Source organism: Sceloporus undulatus, chromosome 4 (assembly GCF_019175285.1).
Source record: "Sceloporus undulatus isolate JIND9_A2432 ecotype Alabama chromosome 4, SceUnd_v1.1, whole genome shotgun sequence".
NCBI lineage: Eukaryota > Metazoa > Chordata > Lepidosauria > Squamata > Phrynosomatidae > Sceloporus > Sceloporus undulatus.
In genome coordinates, this window is record NC_056525.1 from 197,263,471 (window position 1) to 197,281,342 (window position 17,872).

Sequence of the window (17,872 nt, forward strand, 5' to 3'; positions counted from 1 at the left end):
TCAGATATGCCAAAGAGAAGCCATAAAATGCTTCCTTTAAGTAAAAAAGTGAAGGTCCTCAACTTAATAAGGAAAGAGAAAAATTGTATGGTGAGGTTGCTAAGATCTATGGTAAGAACAAATCTATCTGAGAAATTGTGGAGAAAAACATTGTGCTAGTTTTACAGCCACACTTCAAACTTGAAAATGTATGGTCACGGTGAATACATTTAGTTAAGATGGAAAAGTCGTTAAATTTGTGGATAGAAGACATGAAAAGAAAATATGTTCCATATGATGGCAACATGTTGTGCCAGAAAGCACTGACCCTATATGGTTACTTCAGCAAGAGATCTCCTGAAATTATTGACACCAAGCCATTTAAGGCAAGTAAGGAATGGTTACACAAATTCAGGAATAGTTTTGGGATGAAAAATATAAAAATGAGTGGAGAGTCTGTGTCTGCCGATGAAGAAGCTGCTGCCATATTTTTGGCACAGTTGAAGAAGTTGACTGAGAAGAAAGGATACCCTCCAAAGCAAGTCTTCAATTGTGATAAAACCAGACTCTTCTAGAAGATGTCCAATAAAACCGACATTTTACAAAAATGCAAAGGAAACACAGGGGCATAAAACATGGAATGACAGATTAACTCTGTACTATATACAACATGGCATATGATAAATCCAAGCTTAGCTTCCAGGACAAAGAACTCATACATTCTCCAAAACAAACACAAGCATCATCTGCCCATGTTCTGGCATCATCAGAAAGTGTAGGTTGCAAGCAATGTGTTAAGCTGTACCAAGGCTTCATCCCACCCAAAAAAAAAAAAAAAAAAGTGCAAGGGCTGAAATTTAAAGTTCTGTTAATAATAGACAATGTACTTGGCCACTTTCAATCTGTTTGTTATAAAAATATTGTGGTTGTATTTTTACTTCCAAATACCACCTCACTGCTTCAGCCCCTTGACCAAGACATAATTCAATTCGTCAAGACCACATACACCTACCTGGTATGTGATTGCATTATATCAGCAATTGGTGCAGACCCTAATATGGAAATAACACCATCCTGGAAATCATTCACTATTGCTAATGCAACCACATCAATAACAATAATTGATTAATTAAACTGATTAATTAAATTGATTAAAATTGTAAATTCCTGCTGATTTTCTGAAGGGTTCTGAATTTCACATTAAAGGACAAAATTATGGAATACAATCCTTGGATAGAACTAAGCACTAAAGTCATCCATATGATTATCTAAGGGTTACAATCTCTGTAGGAACACTTTGATGAGTTAAAAAGACAACAACTTCTGATTACAATGTGCTTTCCAAAAAAATTTGACAAACAAACAAACAAACAAACAAAAAACACCTTCAACTATCGAGGATCCCTACCCATCAACATGGTCACTGCTTGATGATTCAGAATCACCTGAAGCAGATAACTCTCTTTCTGACATATTGCCAGAAGATCAAGAGTAGTCTAACACTATCTCAAAATGCTTATGTCATTCACCTCACCTCTTCATGTAAGCACTGTATCATCATCACAAGAATAATGGTGATAATAGTAAGATAATAATTATTAGTTACTGCTGCTAATTTTTTACAGTGTCAAGTTTATAAATTGGACATAGTATATATAATTAGAGTTTCATTTATCAACAGGTGTGTGCATGTTTTGGAACATATATTACCCCTATATACAGCTTGAAAATAGCCCCCCCCCCAACCAAATAAAATCCCCAAATCAAACCTTGATTTTGCCACTTTATATAAGAGACATCATTTTACTACACCACTGAATATAATGGATCTCAGGCATCCATGTATTTTGGTATCCATGGGGTGTCCTGGAACCAAATCCCAGGAAATACCAAGGGCCCACTGTATTTGCCAGTACACTATCTTCCTTTCCCCAATTTTGAAATCAGTATTCAACAGTGATAATCACTCTATAAAGACAGGAATTCAATGTTATTTCTACAAGCTTGTAGCACTCCCACTCCCCACATCCAAATTCTACATATCAGGAAATACTCTATCAAGCCTAAATGATACAGTACAGCCAAATATGTCAAAACATACAATGGTCATATTGTTCATGTTAAAAGTATCGTTGGCTGTTTTTTATGAATTGCAGCAAAGTCTTGCATCTACTAAAACAGAAAGTCCACAAATCTAATCCATGATGATCCAAAACACTTGCAGAATTGTGCCCTAAATGCATCTAGCAGATACACAGATAGGGTTGGCAGCTCATGGCCATTCCAGGCCCTGAGATTTCAGCACCAAAACCTCACACTTAGGGATGATCTCTAGAGTGATGCTATAAGGGAAAGCCCATGCTGATGTTAGTAAGCACAGTACATTAAGAATTATCATTGTTAAAACGCCAAGTTTAATAAATGAGGAAAACACCTTGAGGTACCTTACTTTCCCCTGAGAATAAAACCTCCAGCCTTTACGTAAAGATAGAAGCAAGTTAAAATGTTGACAAGGAGTGACACTGAGCACTCTGATCTTATTATTATTATTAAATACAGTGGTACCTCGGGATACGAAATACCCAGGTTACGAAATTTCCGGGATACGAAAAAATCCCATAGGAAATAATTGTTCCGGGTTACGAATGTTTTTTCGGGTTACGAAAAAAATTTTGGTGCTTTTCGGCGCTATTTCACACGAAATCGCGGCTTTTCCCCATTAGCGCCTATGGGTTTTCGGCTTACGAAGGCTTTTCGGGTTACGAAAGCGGCCGCGGAACGAATTAATTTCGTAACCCGAGGGAGCAGTGTATATGCTGTGCTGCCAAACAGTATAATAGGCCCTTATCAATGTTTACTCATAAAAAATTCTTCAAGGAAAACAGATAAGAACTTCAACTGCCTATCACAGTAGCTGAAACCTGATTGACCTACTAACATCTGCTGACTTGTACTTCAAGAGCTCTCACCATCTCCCATACCAACCTTCAATACTGGGGAGATTCCTCTCTGGTACAATCTTTCAATACAAAACTGAAATCCAATATGGATGAATACTGTATCTCATTCTTATTTTAACCCTAACCACTGACCCTTGAGCAAACAGCTAGTTTGGACTTCTTTTTTCCTCTTCTATGGACTTCAACTGGTTGTCAGTTTAAGAGAGCCAGGAAATATTTCATCTTCCTGAGACCAAACTATTATTTTTGTATATGTTGGTACTTTCGCAATTTCAGCTCTATCCATGTTACAAATGGTTTAGGAATATTGGGTAGGGACCATAAGATGGCAAAAGTGGGGAAATATTTCTGCACATAACAGGGGAACTAGACCTGAAGGCCATTATATTATCAGAACTAAAATACTAATATTAGTGATGGTCACCATCTGCTAGCAGGTAGAACTGGATTATACTATCAGTATGTAGATGTAGCTGCAAAGGATCCCATTCTGTAAGTAATGAAGTTGTGGATTGTTCAAGACAATCCACTATGCACTCTCATCCCTACCACAGACATAATTCCATGGCCTATTGGTTACTACCAAGAAATCCTTAAGTGGTCATAAAATATTTGACTATTTAGCTGCTAATATAAAGAACTTAACAGTGCCTAGGTATCACAGATTTTTCTCTCAGGCTAGATGTAATGTTTTCTCTGTTGAACAGCTCAGAGGCAGATACACTGGTGTCCTTTATTTTGAGAGACGGTGTCCTTATAATAATACTAAAGCTGAGTCGATGATGCATATTCTTTTCTCCTGTTATAATATAGCTGTTATAATAAGGTGCATCAGAACTTAATCAAAATTTGTTGGATATTCAGACCAACTCCATATTAGGTTTCTGTTGGAGGATAAGTCCACAAAAGTAATGTTGGCGAAGAGGATTAGAGCTTCATGTGTTTTAGATAAAAGTTGATAGTAACTGTTTTACTGTATAGTTTTATCCCCATTTGATGTCTATCCCTTTTTATTTTATGCTTGTTTTTTAATTGGATCTGTGAAATGTAACAAACATTGATTGAAAATAACTGACCAGAAGCACACCATAAATATTAATGTTAGACTAACATATATTGACCTGATTTTTGCCACAAATAAATGATTTGACACTATCAGCAACATCTTGGACTCTTCAAACAAGATCTTCGACTGTTTATTTAATATGTACATACTTAAGGAAGCTGTTAAGGGAAAGTTTGTTTCCATTATTGTTTAAAATAGGAGTCCAGTGAAAGTTAGCTTCCTAGCAGATGCATTGCCTATTTTTATTATATATTTGTAAGGCACATTAGTAGAGAGAAAGCACAGTGCATCAAAAATGTCTCAAGTTCTACTCCATTTTACCCAACAGCCAAGAGTGCCTTGGAACATGGAATTCGGCATCTGCCTTATTCTGCATCAAATCACGGGTCCACCTAGCACAGTGCTGGCAACACTGAACTGGAAAGGAGACCTCAGGACTGGAAACAAGAATTTCTCCAACCCTACCGGGTGATGTAAAGAGATTAAACCTGGAAGTTTCCGTACATAAAGCATATTCTCTTACACTGCCCTATGGACAACCTCTCCTTAATTTTTCTGCATTCACATTGCATACCTGAGTGTATCTGAAATCATGAAAATGAGTTTCCAATATGAATTTTAATGAATAGCTTTTGTATATTCTTTAGTTCAAGTACAGTGGTACCCCGGGTTACGAAATTAATTCGTTCCGCCGCCGCTTTCGTAACCCGAAATACTTCGCAAGCCGAAAAACCCATAGGCGCTAATGGGGAAAAGCCGCGATTTCGTGTGAAATAGCGCCGAAAAGCACCAAAAATTTTTTTGTAACCCGAAAAAACCTTCGTAACCCGGAACAGTTTTTTTAAATGGATTTTTTTCATAACCCGGAAATTTCGTAAGGCGGCGCATTCGTATCCCGGGGTACCACTGTATCTAGAACAGTTCTCAAATCCAGCCTAATAGGACAAAGTAAACAAACTCTGTTTTATCAAAAAGCTCTTGTACTTTGATAAGAACGCTTTAGCTGATATATATATATATATTATAATCAATTTTCAATGTTTTACCAGAATCCCATTGATATTCATTTTTCATCCCAATTCCTCCTTTTTTAAATGCTTGCATGGAAATCTGTGCATAGTTTAATAATTCATTTTCCTCCTAAAGCATGTGTTTCTAGGGCTTTTCCTAATATATGAATTTTTACATACCCCCCCTTTAGAAAAGTATATATATGCTTGCTTTTCAAATATATCTACAAGAGGATATCAAAAAGTAATAATTATTACCCAGAAGGTATTACGGTATATTGATTAAATTTCGTCAGTGTAATCATTCATCCCTAAGTGCATAATGATGAGAAAATCAGCTCATTTTTGTGGCCTTTATTTTTGTTATAGGTTGTGTCAGAAGTGACTAAAGTGTAAGGTAGAGAAGATTGAGGCTCACAGCATGATAACGTTCCTGCATTTGAAGAGTTATAGTGCCCGGCAAATTCATGATGAGATGGTAGTTTATGGAAACGATTGCCCATCTTATGACACTACTGAAGTGGAAAAGGAATTTCCAACCTGGTCACATGTCCCTCACAGATGAGCCAAGACCTAGAAAACCATCACTGACGAATGATGCGACCACAGTGAAGAAAGTGGAGGGTTTATTCCTGGAAGACAGATGAGCAACCATCCAAATGATCATGAATGAAACTGCTCTCAGTTATGGTAGTGTGTGGGAAATTATTTATTTAAATTAACTACACATGTCCAAGGTGTCTGCACACGGGGTTCCATATTTGTTAACCCCTTTCCAGAAATAAACATGGTGTGACCTTTCAAGACAGATGTTGACGCTGTTGGAACAGGATGAAGAGGATTTTTTTGGTTGTCTGGTAACCATGGATGAAACTTGGATCTATCAGTATGATCCAGAGACCAAAACCATGAGCATGGAGTGAAAACATGTTGATTCTCCTCCCCACAAAAAGGCAAAGGTGCAAAAATCAGCAGGGAAGCTCATGCTCTCAGATTTTTGGGATTGTTGTGGAGTCATTTTCACAGATTACCTTGCAAAAGGACAAACCAGTATGGCACATACTACAGCAATTTTCTAGACAAGATGCTCTGAAAAAGAGATCTGCAGACGGTATGTTCTCCAGAGGCATTTGTCTCCAAGCTCACAATGCACCAGCTCACTCATCCCAAGTTGCATTTAACAAAGCAAGGGCATGTGGCTTTGAGATTTTGCAGCATTCACTTTATTTTCCTGACCTCGCACCAAGTGACTTTTTCTTGTTCCCAGAAATAAAAATCCATTGCAGGGTCACCAGTTTGACAACACAAATGACATCATTCATGAAGTGGAAGAGTGGTTTAAGATGTAATCTGCAGACTTCTACAATAACGGTATTCGGAGGATCAAGAAACGCTGGGAAAAATGTGTAAATCTGGACGGTGGCTATATAGAGAAAAGTTAACAACTACTAATCAAAACGAACTTTTTGTCAATTTTTTAAAAGGTGATAATTGAAACTTTACGATGCCCCCTCATATCATGCACATTCTTCAAATACTGTAGTTTTGTATGCATTTTTTTTACGTCACTGAAAGACAACATAACTTTGGAAATGTGTGGATTCCCTCGTAAAGATAAGCTTTGTCCCAGTTGCAGTACCTGGAAAATAGATGTCTTCATAGGCAAATGTGAACTCAATAATTTCTTTTCCATCCTACTCCTAAGCAACAACTGCATTTATTATGGCACACAGCCAGCACAAAGCAGGAAAAGGTGTGCAGGAAAATCAAGGAAAATATGCTCATGTGTACACAACATAAGTAAAATGTGGTTACAACAACTCCTAAGCAGTAACTACAACAACAAAAAAATCTTTTCTGGCAAAACTAAATTGACAGGTGAAAGTATTCTTCATTCAAAAGAGACTTGGTTTTACAGGAGTATAAAGCATAAATTAATTATGTTGGTGAAAAATACAGAGTAACTAAACTGCACTGGGGGAGGGAGTACCGAGCCATTTTAGTGAAGTTGGCAAAGATGCAAGAAATCTATGATCAAATACACACTGTACTGCCTGCTTTTTAAGATCCTGCTGCCTGGCTTTAAGTAGGTCACAAACATTAATTCACAGTTAAGAAGTGTTGTGAATTTGGGGGGAAAGAAGAAAATAAGTTGAAATAAGCTGACATTACATTTAAGCACTAACCTAGGAACTCCAAACAGGAAGCAACTGCATGTAAGTTAGTGAACAGGATGGAGCATTTTGTTCATCCTATCCAGACAGCAGAAAAAAATAACGTGCTGCCGAAGGAAGACTGAAGCAGCATGGTAAAATGTAGGGTCATATCTTTTGTTATTTAGAAGGATGAAATAAAGCAGAATAATTAGTTCCTCTCAAAACAACAGGAACAATTGCAGTTATATAACTGGGTTGTATTTTGAAATATATCACATTTGTAGTCAAAAACCACAAAATAATTTCATCTGTTCCAGAGTACTCCCTGTGTTTAGAACTTCCTATTTTGAAGATCATAATAGAAAAGAGGGTACAGTCATATACAGGGAAATGTACTTGCTATAAACAGTGGAATATATTTGTATCCTAAATTAAATTAATACATTTCCATCAGTTGAAAATGTATTCATGGCACTGGAGTTAAGATTTATTGGGTTTAAACACAGAACTCACGTTGATATGAAAAAAAAAAGTAACTTGTACTTTCTTAGGACAAGAAAACAATATTAGTTCTATTATGAATTCCATCATACCATCCTGAACACAGTGATAAGCCTAGTTATTACTTGAGCAAGTAACAAGGTTAGGGAATAATTCTTCTTGAAAATTTGAAGAGCCACTCCCATCCACTGTTCATTGACTGTATTGACCAATGATTTGATATTGTGCTCAACACAATACAGCAGAACATTTCTATGAGCCATAGCAGAATGAGAATGGATACATTCTAAATAGTAATGTGCAAGATAATAAGCTATACAATTTATTTTGCTACAAAATAATGCAGTATTATGTATTCCAGCTTCTGCATATATAGGCAACTACCATCTTGGTATATGTACATATTTTCATTAAATGCTATCGTTGCATCAGGAAATGTACAAATTCAGGTAAAAGAGCAATATGCTAAGCACTTTTGAAGTATTTTTTCATAACTACTACATCCAACGTTACTATAGAGCAACTAGCTCTTTCTATCAATTGTTATTCAAACAATGCAGATGTTTAATAAAGCCCTGATTTGCTTGATTTCAATATTCCATTTATTATTATTATCTATACTCTTCTCTTCCCCCAAAACTGGAACTCAAGTCAGTTTGAATCAAGTCAACTACTTGTTTCGGTCAAATCAATCATCCTGAAAACAGATATCTACTGTATGTTGGCCACATTTGCCTGCTAGCTTAGCATATGCAGATATTTTAGCTCCCCAGATTTCACAGTGTAGTAGATCTTGAAAAGTAAGTTGTCTTCTTTAGGGCTTCAGCAATTCCTTACATTTATTTTAGCTTCCATCGCCATTACCATCCAAGATTTTTTTTAAAAAGAACAACAACTATGTTCTTCTTAGAAACTTGCAAAAAGTTGTCTTTTGTCCAGATAATGTAGTATTAAGTGCTGAAAATGACATTATATTCCCTCACACACTGTAATACTGTTGACTGAAAGATTCAACGTTTGGACAAAACTTTCTTCTTAAGGCAAAGCTGGCATTCTTTTACATAAAATCTCAGTTCTGAAAATCTGAACAAGCTAATGCAATGGAAGCAATGTCTTCTTAGCAATTTCTTCATTAATTCTGATGTATTTATGAGTGTTTGGATGCACATTTCTTCATTTTGGAGAAAATGAGTTCATTACTACAATATGATCTTGTAAATCATTATGATATAAATACATGGTCTTTCATGTAAATACACAGACTTTCAAAGTGCAATCTTTAGAAAAGTTTTAAAGTATTATCAATGTTTTCCACATGAAGCACAGTGAAAAATATTCAAGAAAGTATATTCTTTTTGTTGAACTTGGTTAACGAAGAAATGTCCATGATTACTCTCTATCAGTTTGAGACTTTTTCAGAATTTACAAATGACAAGTTTCCATCTTCTTTATTTGAAAGTTTATACTTGGTTGTAAAATGCTATAGTCATGTGAACAAAATGTGATGAAATATATATATTTGGCAGAATACCAGAACCTCTTCTCTTAGCCTTCACTACGTTGTCAGAACAAAAACTCACTGCTGGGAGTGCTGAGTTTATGATGATTTCCTTCGTTATTGTAGATGAAACAGACTAAAAAGGCTACCTTACTGACAAAATTTATCCTAGTAGTATTACTACGATTCTTGTCACTTACCATTGTAGACATTTCTTTAGAAGAATGATGACTGTTTCAAATAGTCGAGAGATGAACTGTTCGTTTTCTTGCCCAGTAGAGATCATACCAGCTTGTGCACTGGGGGTTTGATGGGGTGCTAGCAGATAAGCAACCTAGCATTGGCCGTTGCTCTCCCTCCAAGACGAATATTCTACATCTAGAAGCTGACTGGGAGCAGAAAAGACAACATGTTCCCCTTCAATAAACAGGTGAAGAGGGGCCTCTGCATTGCTACATCTGTGCATTTGTCACAGCCTTAAGGATCCTTTACTTCTTAAAGATCTTAGATGGCCCAAGTAATTAAAGAAAAAAGTCTCTTACTGAGGGCAAAACAATCACCATAAAGTGTTACTCCACACTGCAGACCAGACTGAACACCACCTTCATTTTGCTCCTTGGACTCTACCTTCTGATTGCTCCATGAAGCAAGATTTCTAGTGAAATCAAGTTTTAAAAATTGGGAATACGTTTCTTTGGCCTTCAAGTTTTGTTGATGTCTCTACTTGAATGGAGAATTAGATCTTTAAACAAATAGTCTCGTAAATTTGGAGACAGAAATGATTGCTAGAATATCCTTTCTATACTGACCTTTCTCATGAGGATAAACAACACTTAGGTTGATGTTTCTCTAAAAAGATATAGAACCAAACAATTTTATTCTCACAGCAAGAAAACATTGAGCTACTGGTCAGAGAAAGACAAAATATACACACACATTTGCAGACACAAATCTCTGGTACAGAATATTTTGGAATATCAGAAACAAAACTACTCCTGAAAAAGAATATGAGTATTAATCTTATTGGCCAAATTCAGGCTAAAGCAGGTGCCTTAACATTTTTTATCTTATTAAAATGTATGCTTCTTATATGCAAAAACAATTATCATGCTGTTCTAAGCATCAGGAGTGTGGATGTACTGCTTGTTGTTGATGATGTTGTTGTGCCCTAAAGTCACTTCCAACTTACAATGGCCTAAAGGCAACCCTATGATGGAACTTTATTGGCAAGGTATGTTCACAGGGGGTTTGCTATTGCCTTCTTCTGAGGTCGAGTGAGAATGACTTAGCCTAAGTTTCCTTAGATGAGTGAAGATTTGAACCCTGATCTCGTAGAGTGCTAGTCCAACACTCAAATATTTATACCATGCTGGCTCTCAAATGGCTGTACAGCATTTAAATTCTAATCAAATTCAGTATTCAGTTGTGCAAGAAACACTGTATATGCATAGTGAATTTCGCAGACTTTGTTGAGTAATAATTTGCTGTTTGACTTTTCAGTCCTGGTTAAGACAACAATTTGAATGCAATACTTAACATTCCTTTGAAATGTTTGAAATAGTCAAGACAACAATGCAAGCAAAAAAACACATGTAATTTTGCCTTGAAGGAAAAAAAGAGTACTCTTCTAAACCACCAAGACATGTTAAACCAATTATATTTTAATTCAGTAAAAGACAGCTGAGTTCTTTGTTGAGAACATATAGAATATTATAACTACTGTATATACTCATGTATAAGTCTAGAAATTTTAGTACAAAAATTGACCCCAAAAACCTAGGTCGACTTATCCACAGGTCGATGTAAATTCTATATTTTAACTCTTATTAAAAAGGGAACCATCCCCTGATGAAAGGCAAGAGAGCAATATGCTCTAGAAGCACTGACCTCCCTCTATTTTCTCTTCCATCCAGCCTTTAGTGTGAGCCAAAACAGTTATGCTTGCCATAACTTTGTAGGTTCTTTGGCATTGTTTTCCTTTGCTTCATCATTTAGATCCATTGTTGCATGTCCCAAAGTTTCACCCTCGACTTATCCAGGGGTCATATGAAAATCCATAATTTTGCCCCCTAAGTCTGCCCTCGACTTATATATGAGGTTGACTTATAGTTGAGTAGATACGGTATTCAAAATCATTGCAATGATGAGCCACAGAAAATGATAATTGTCAAGAACCCAAGTAAGAATTTACATATTTTATGCTACTTGCCTCTCTGTGGAAGCTGAAAAAGTATACCTATTAGACAGGAAGGAGTAAATTAGAGATACAAAGCTTTAACTATTTTTAAAAAAGTTTTCTTGGATTTGTGTGTTTTAATGCAGAAGAAAAAGGCATTTTATACTTTCAATCCCTTCAACGTGTTTTCAGAAATGCTAGCAAAATTAAAATTAGCTTGGTTTAAAAACAAATTCCCAGTTGTTGTTGTTTTTAAGAAACTATGGTTATGGAACTATAATTATCTGTCTTGCTTTATCTGGCAATATCTGGTTTCAGAATGAAGCCTCTTCTATCCTTATATCCATGTTGGGAGAAAAATGAGGATATACAGTTCGCCCTTCTTATACACAGATTTTTTTATACGTGGATTCAAGCATCCATGATTTGAAAATGGTCCAATAAAGTATAAATTTCAAATATCAAACCTTGATTTTCTGTTTTTTATAAGGGACACCATTTTGCTATGTCATTGCATTTAATGGGACTTGAGCATCCATAGACTGTGTTATCCACAGGGGATCTTGGAACCAAACCCCAGCGTATAACAAGGGTCCACTGTACTGCCTATATTTATACTTCTTGTCATGCATCAGTTTTTGACATCTCATAGCCCCTAAGATTGTTCTGGGTTAGCTAGACAAGTTAAGTATTCTGGGGGCAATGCTTTGTAAGTGGTTCAGATCCAATTCACTTGTGGCTCATATTTTTAAAAAGTTGGAATTAGACTACTGTGCCCTTGCTGATGAAATTACCCTTCCAGTCCCACAACAATCTATCTTGCCATGTTGTTTAAACGTATATGAAACCAATGAGGAAAACAATCTAGAGATTTTCATACAATCTAGACATAACACTATTTTTCATATATATATTTTGATCCAGGAGTATAACTATCTGGAGCTAGCAAACAGAAATTTAATCCAGATGAGGCCAGGGTTGATGTTTATGGAGCATGATAAAATTGCAACATGCACTAAGGTTTTAGATGATATCTGAACCATCAGATTTAGAAACAAGTATCACTCCAGGTCAGGGCACAGTCGATAACTCCCTGACCCTCATGTATATCTTATAGCTATGTGGACAAGGTACCTTCTATCACCTCTAAGAAGGAAAATCCAACAGATGCCAATTTGTCCCTTTTCATAACATTCATCACTTAATTGGCCAGCATACATGAAGATAATCCTGCTCATCCTCTGCAGTCTGTTAGAAAAGACCATTCTGCATCTCTTCCATTCCTGTTCCACAACCAATTGTACTTGGTATGAACAAGGGAAAGATTTCTCAGTAGATGTATCCAGACTATAAAACTTCCCAATGTGATTTACACTGCTTCATTTGTGAATCTTCACCAACAGATAAAAACTGTTTGGATTTTTAAAGTCCCCCTGTTCTATTACTTGATATGCTATGGCTTCATTTTATCATGTTGCTATGATTTTGGATTTTTTTCACTGTGTGGCTTTTAATTCATCATATGCTGCCTTCAGTTTTCTTAGAGGAGTGCAAGACAGAATTTAAAACATCCTGTAAAATAACTTCCAAGTAGTCAGAAACTGTTTTTCCAAAGTTTTACTGGGTGTTTCTTTTTTTCAATATTGCCTTTGTACTTACTTTTTTCTGTGTTTTGCATATTAAATTTGTCATTAAGAATTCATTGGAACCTAGCAAACAGTCATATAGTATCTAAAAGACTTAACCTTATGTGCCCCCCTAATGTTTTAGGAACCTATTACATATTTGTGCATGCTGGCAACAACTTTCTTTCTTCACTGGATACTCTATACAGACAAGCAGCCAATGACTCACTGACCACTGCTTTGAACAGCATATGGCAAAATAAACAGGTATATAAATCCCTGTTGTAGATATACTGCCACCAAACATACTTCAGTTCTGAAGAAATGTGTTCTAACTTTCAAAATACTTCTAACTGTTGAAAGAAGAGAGTTCTTTCACATCTTCATATATTTCATATTTCTTAATGACAGTTACAATTTAAAAGTCAATAGGTCTTAAGGGTGGAAACAGGGGCAGTGCTAGGTGCTACTGAATTTCTTCAATATCACTGTAGTGATATTGTTCCTGAAAATCAAGATAAACGGAGGAATGAATACAGCACCTAGTAATGCCTTACAACATTCTATATAAGAAAAAAAGATCAATGTTGATGTAATTTTTAAAAAAGAAACATAGTTCTGATGTCATAAATAGCAATATCTAAACATAGAAAACAAACAAACAAACAGGGAACTCTTCAGTCTCCCAGAACAGTGTTTCTGACCTAAGTGTGGCTGTTCTTGAACAAAAGAATATCCAAAAATAGAAGCCAGATTAGGCTGCTAGTTTTTTCTGTAAACATATGTAAACATAAAGAGAGTAGGAGATGCATTTTCCACTCTACCCTGTCTCATCTCCTCTCTCTCTCCATATTTACTAAATACCTGACTCCACTGAATATAAAACTACTCACTCACTGTTTACAGGAGTCATTTGGATTAAATTTCTGTTTGCTAGCTGACAGGTAATCCACCAGAGATCCAAATAGCAAATAAGGTAACATTTCATGCACCCGAAGAACTAACAGTGTTACTATGCAATAACAAAGAGTTCATCTTTAACGTGCTACAAGGCATATATAGCTAAGTCTTGTCACATAATAACAATGAAAGTTGAAGGTTAAAGAATCTGATCTCTAGTTTTCAACTTAATCACAAACTAAGGAAAAAGTAAAGATAAATTTGACTGACATATCTGTACTTCAGACATAGGTAATTAAACTCCATGCAACTTAAGAGAAATAGGTATATGCCAGTATTTTATGTCCAGAAGTAGCATTATTTAAATCTAATATTAAAGGCCGAAACAGACCAGCAGCTTCAGCCGACTTCAAGCCAGCTTGGGGGCATGGCGTTTACACGTGCCATGCCCCCAAGTCACCTGGATGTTGAGCTGGCAATTAAATGCCAAGTGGCTTTTGGGTGACTTGGGGGCATGGCATTTAGATACCACACACTCCGGAGCCAGCGAAAGCCAGCTTCAGAGGCAAAGGGATGCGTCTGTTTGCCACAGCCCCATTCCAGCCTAAATGGGGCAGCTCTAAGCTTCCCCATCAGGGCCATCTGTTTCGCCCCTAAGTGCCCCACATCTAAGAGATAAACATGTTTACACTGACAGATCTGGGCAAGCAACATCTCTCCATACATCCAGCATTATAAAAATCCTGATGGCACCCCACTAACAGGCATTTTTGCCAGGTTTTACTTCCTATCTGATCTCTTTATGCCCAGGAGAAGAGTTAATTTTTCTTCAGTCAAAAAGTAACCAAAAATCACTACCAGGTTTTTGAAACCCCACTACCCAGCCAAAACCTGCAAGGGAAGGCTTTATACCTGAAAAGTTATTCGTTTAATCCTTAGAGTGGGGAGAGTTTTTCCGTTTTCCTCTATGGCATGGGCACAGGGGTGCCTAAAGTTGGGCCATTTGCATCCGGCTGGCAGCACTCGTTCACCCGTTCTAGACAGAACCCTTAATTAAAAGATAGTGAAGCTAATTTGGTATTTTCCTCCATAACATATTTAAAAAAAACAACAATATGGAAGTAGCATTAGTAAAACAGAGGAGGTTACAGGGGAAGATAATGTTATCAGGATCTGCCATAAAGTTTCATGAATGAGAGAGAACAGTTGCAGAAGCCTAACCTGCAAATCACCATCAGATATGACTTCTGAAAAACTCCTGAGAAAGTGAATGAGAATATCAGTTATGCTATTTCTGTAGCTCCAGCAGAAGTGGGATACAGGATTTCAAATACAGTATAATTGTACAAGATAATGCCTGCTACAATGTTGTAGACACTGCAGTCATGCCAATAGCACCTTTCGCATGGTGAGGCATGGCTACAGAACCTATGACTAGGCTGCATATATCAATATTCAACTGGCATACAAAAAAATCATGAATTTGCACTTGTATGTATGCACCTTGAGTGCTGTTTAAAATGAAGAGTAGCATTTTTTGAAAAGGACCAAGAACAAGTGGTCAAAAGTGGTTGATTCAAAAAGGCATGTAGGAAGATGCTGAAACACTGCCTAACCTGGTATGAGCAGTTACCACATACCTGAAACATGTGTCATGATAATGTTCTGAAATGCCTGGGATGCTAAATGTTCCATAATGTAAAAGATCATTTGAAGTAAGTGCAGGTTCTTTAATAAAGCCAGTAGAAAAAAAGAAGATTCAAAACATGAAGAAAGAAAAGAAAAAAAGAGTAGAGACATGGGTACCAGTATTTAAAATATGTGTTTTTATTCCTTTAGTAATGGCAAAAATAACTTGGGTAGTCCAATCTAAAACTCAGTGACAGAGATGTAAACTCAGCAGTCTCACTGCAATTAGAGTAAGATCTCCACAGAGGTCCTGTGCAGAACTGAGATGTGAAAGGATATGGTACAGAAGTGAACCATCTCCTCAGCCAATACAAGTTTTGATAGTTTGTCTATCTGCGACAGTGAGAGAATGTATTGAAAGACAGGCCAAGATTGTTGATATTGCTATTTTGGTAAAGCACTCATTCCAATGAGTTGTATTCAAAGTAAATTGAGATACCTATTGTGAAAGTCCTCATCCTTACCATGTAGCTATTAACATTACACCTTATCTCTTCAGGAATATTGATTGGAATTTTAATATCACTCTGATTCACCAACTTCAATTTTTTCTTTCAGTAAAATGGCCTTACTCATCATCAGGGTCTTACTCGTATCTTCAGAAAGCCACATGGTATACTGAATTAAATCAATGTTCCTGTTTCTGCCTGCACACAAGCACACACACACACCCATCCCCCTTCCCGGAGTGAGCAGTAGATGTGGTTGAAAGGAACCAGGAACATCTATGATTCTATGATTTTATTATCTCTAAGCACATGGACATTCCCTAAGATTAATGCAGCTATACTTCGAGTAACATTAGGTGCCAGCAAGAGTAGACACAGCTCCAATGGCATACATAGCATCTGAATAGGTAGTGCGAAGGACACATAGATCCAGCCATATGGAAAGGCACGGGGATGGAGAAGCTTGCAGGAAAAGTGCCACCACCCATACATCCTGCATTTCTGTCGGGGACCAAAAGCCAAAAGATGAGTTCTGCCAGAACAAACAAGACCGGAATCCCCCTTTCATTTCTTGTGTATCCCTAAACATCCCCTTCCGTCTCATTCCTGGGGACTCCAGATCTTGTCTAGGTGTTGCAAAGTCCATGAAGCATCATCTAACAAAATTAATTCCTCTCATCTCCTGGATATTAAAACAAACTTTCCACTTTGGCAATCTTCTCCAGTTCCGTTGAGGGGCAATCAAGCTTTTGGTTTCCCACTGAACCTCTATGGATTGGTGCTTGGCTTTATGGATATAAATAGCACCCCCAAAACTAGCATTTTTGCTGCAATTGCCCTCCCCCCAACCACTGACTGTTGCTCTAAGGCTTCAGTCTGAGTCACTATTTCTTTCTTCCTGTCTGCTTCCCTAAACCTGCATACTCAAGCCTCATTGTTTAAGCTGCTCCTGCTTTCCATGCACCTTTCTTGGGGAGCTGTAGATATATACTCTTATCCAACCCTCAATCTCTGATATATTCTTTCAATTGTGTATATTCAGTTAGCTCTGTATTCTATGTGAGAGAATGAATTTCTCCAGTATGCATGTTCTTCTATATCTCTCCCAATAAAGGTTCAGTTAGTCCCACATACCAGGAGTGTAGATCAGTTATTACAGGTATAGTTGGTGCTCTGTTCCTGCATGTGTTACCCCCTCAAGCCAAGTTCAGCATTCCTCTAATTAATTAAACATAGATTGCCACTGTTGGCAGATGCTCTACTGGTCTCATACTTTTTGGGTAAGACTATCATACCAATATAAGATATTTATATTCTCCTCATCTTCAAGCATCCTTTAATGTATAATGGTACCACATTATTTAACTTTTGCACCCTTATATTATACTAATTTAGAACTGTATAAATTACAGGGGTGGCGCGTCCCATTCAATTGAATGGGCGCGCGCGCCCGTTGTGCCCTGCGCCGCCGTGCCACCGCGCACGAGCCCCATTGTTTCCAATGGGGCTCGAGCATAGGCAGAATTCACCTTACGCGGCGGGATCCGGAACGGATCCCCCGCGTAAGGTGAGGACGCACTGTACTTCTATACTATAATGTACTTCTGTTCCTAGCCAAGATAGAATTCCTCACTATCTTAAAGATCCTCTGTACCCTTTAACTCTCCTTTTCCCTCTCATGTCTCTTACTTCCAACCAATTTACATAACAGGATTCATTTTCTTGATTATCCCCTTTCCCCACCTCTCTGTCCATCCACTTTCAGATGCAAATCCACATTCTCTCCCGAAGCTCTGCATGATTCTCTATGTTTTCCATACTTATAATATTAGCACAAGCGACTAATACCCAAATCCAACATTG

At 37.1% G+C, this 17,872-nt stretch overlaps 1 protein-coding gene across 2 annotated transcripts in view; it reads right to left on the reverse strand.

The window, feature by feature from the left end:
• Positions 1 to 17,872, reverse strand: part of PCMTD1 (protein-L-isoaspartate (D-aspartate) O-methyltransferase domain containing 1) — a 44,885-nt gene that overhangs the window by 8,736 nt on the left and 18,277 nt on the right. Inside the window, exon 3 of one of the 2 annotated variants that reach the window (XM_042462001.1) lies at positions 9,371 to 9,559. The exons of the other annotated variant lie outside the window; for it this stretch is intronic. Within the exon in view, the coding sequence (XP_042317935.1) occupies positions 9,371 to 9,456 (86 nt within the window). The 5' untranslated portion in view covers positions 9,457 to 9,559. The remainder of the gene's footprint in view (positions 1 to 9,370; positions 9,560 to 17,872) is intronic. 2 annotated transcript variants of the gene reach the window in all.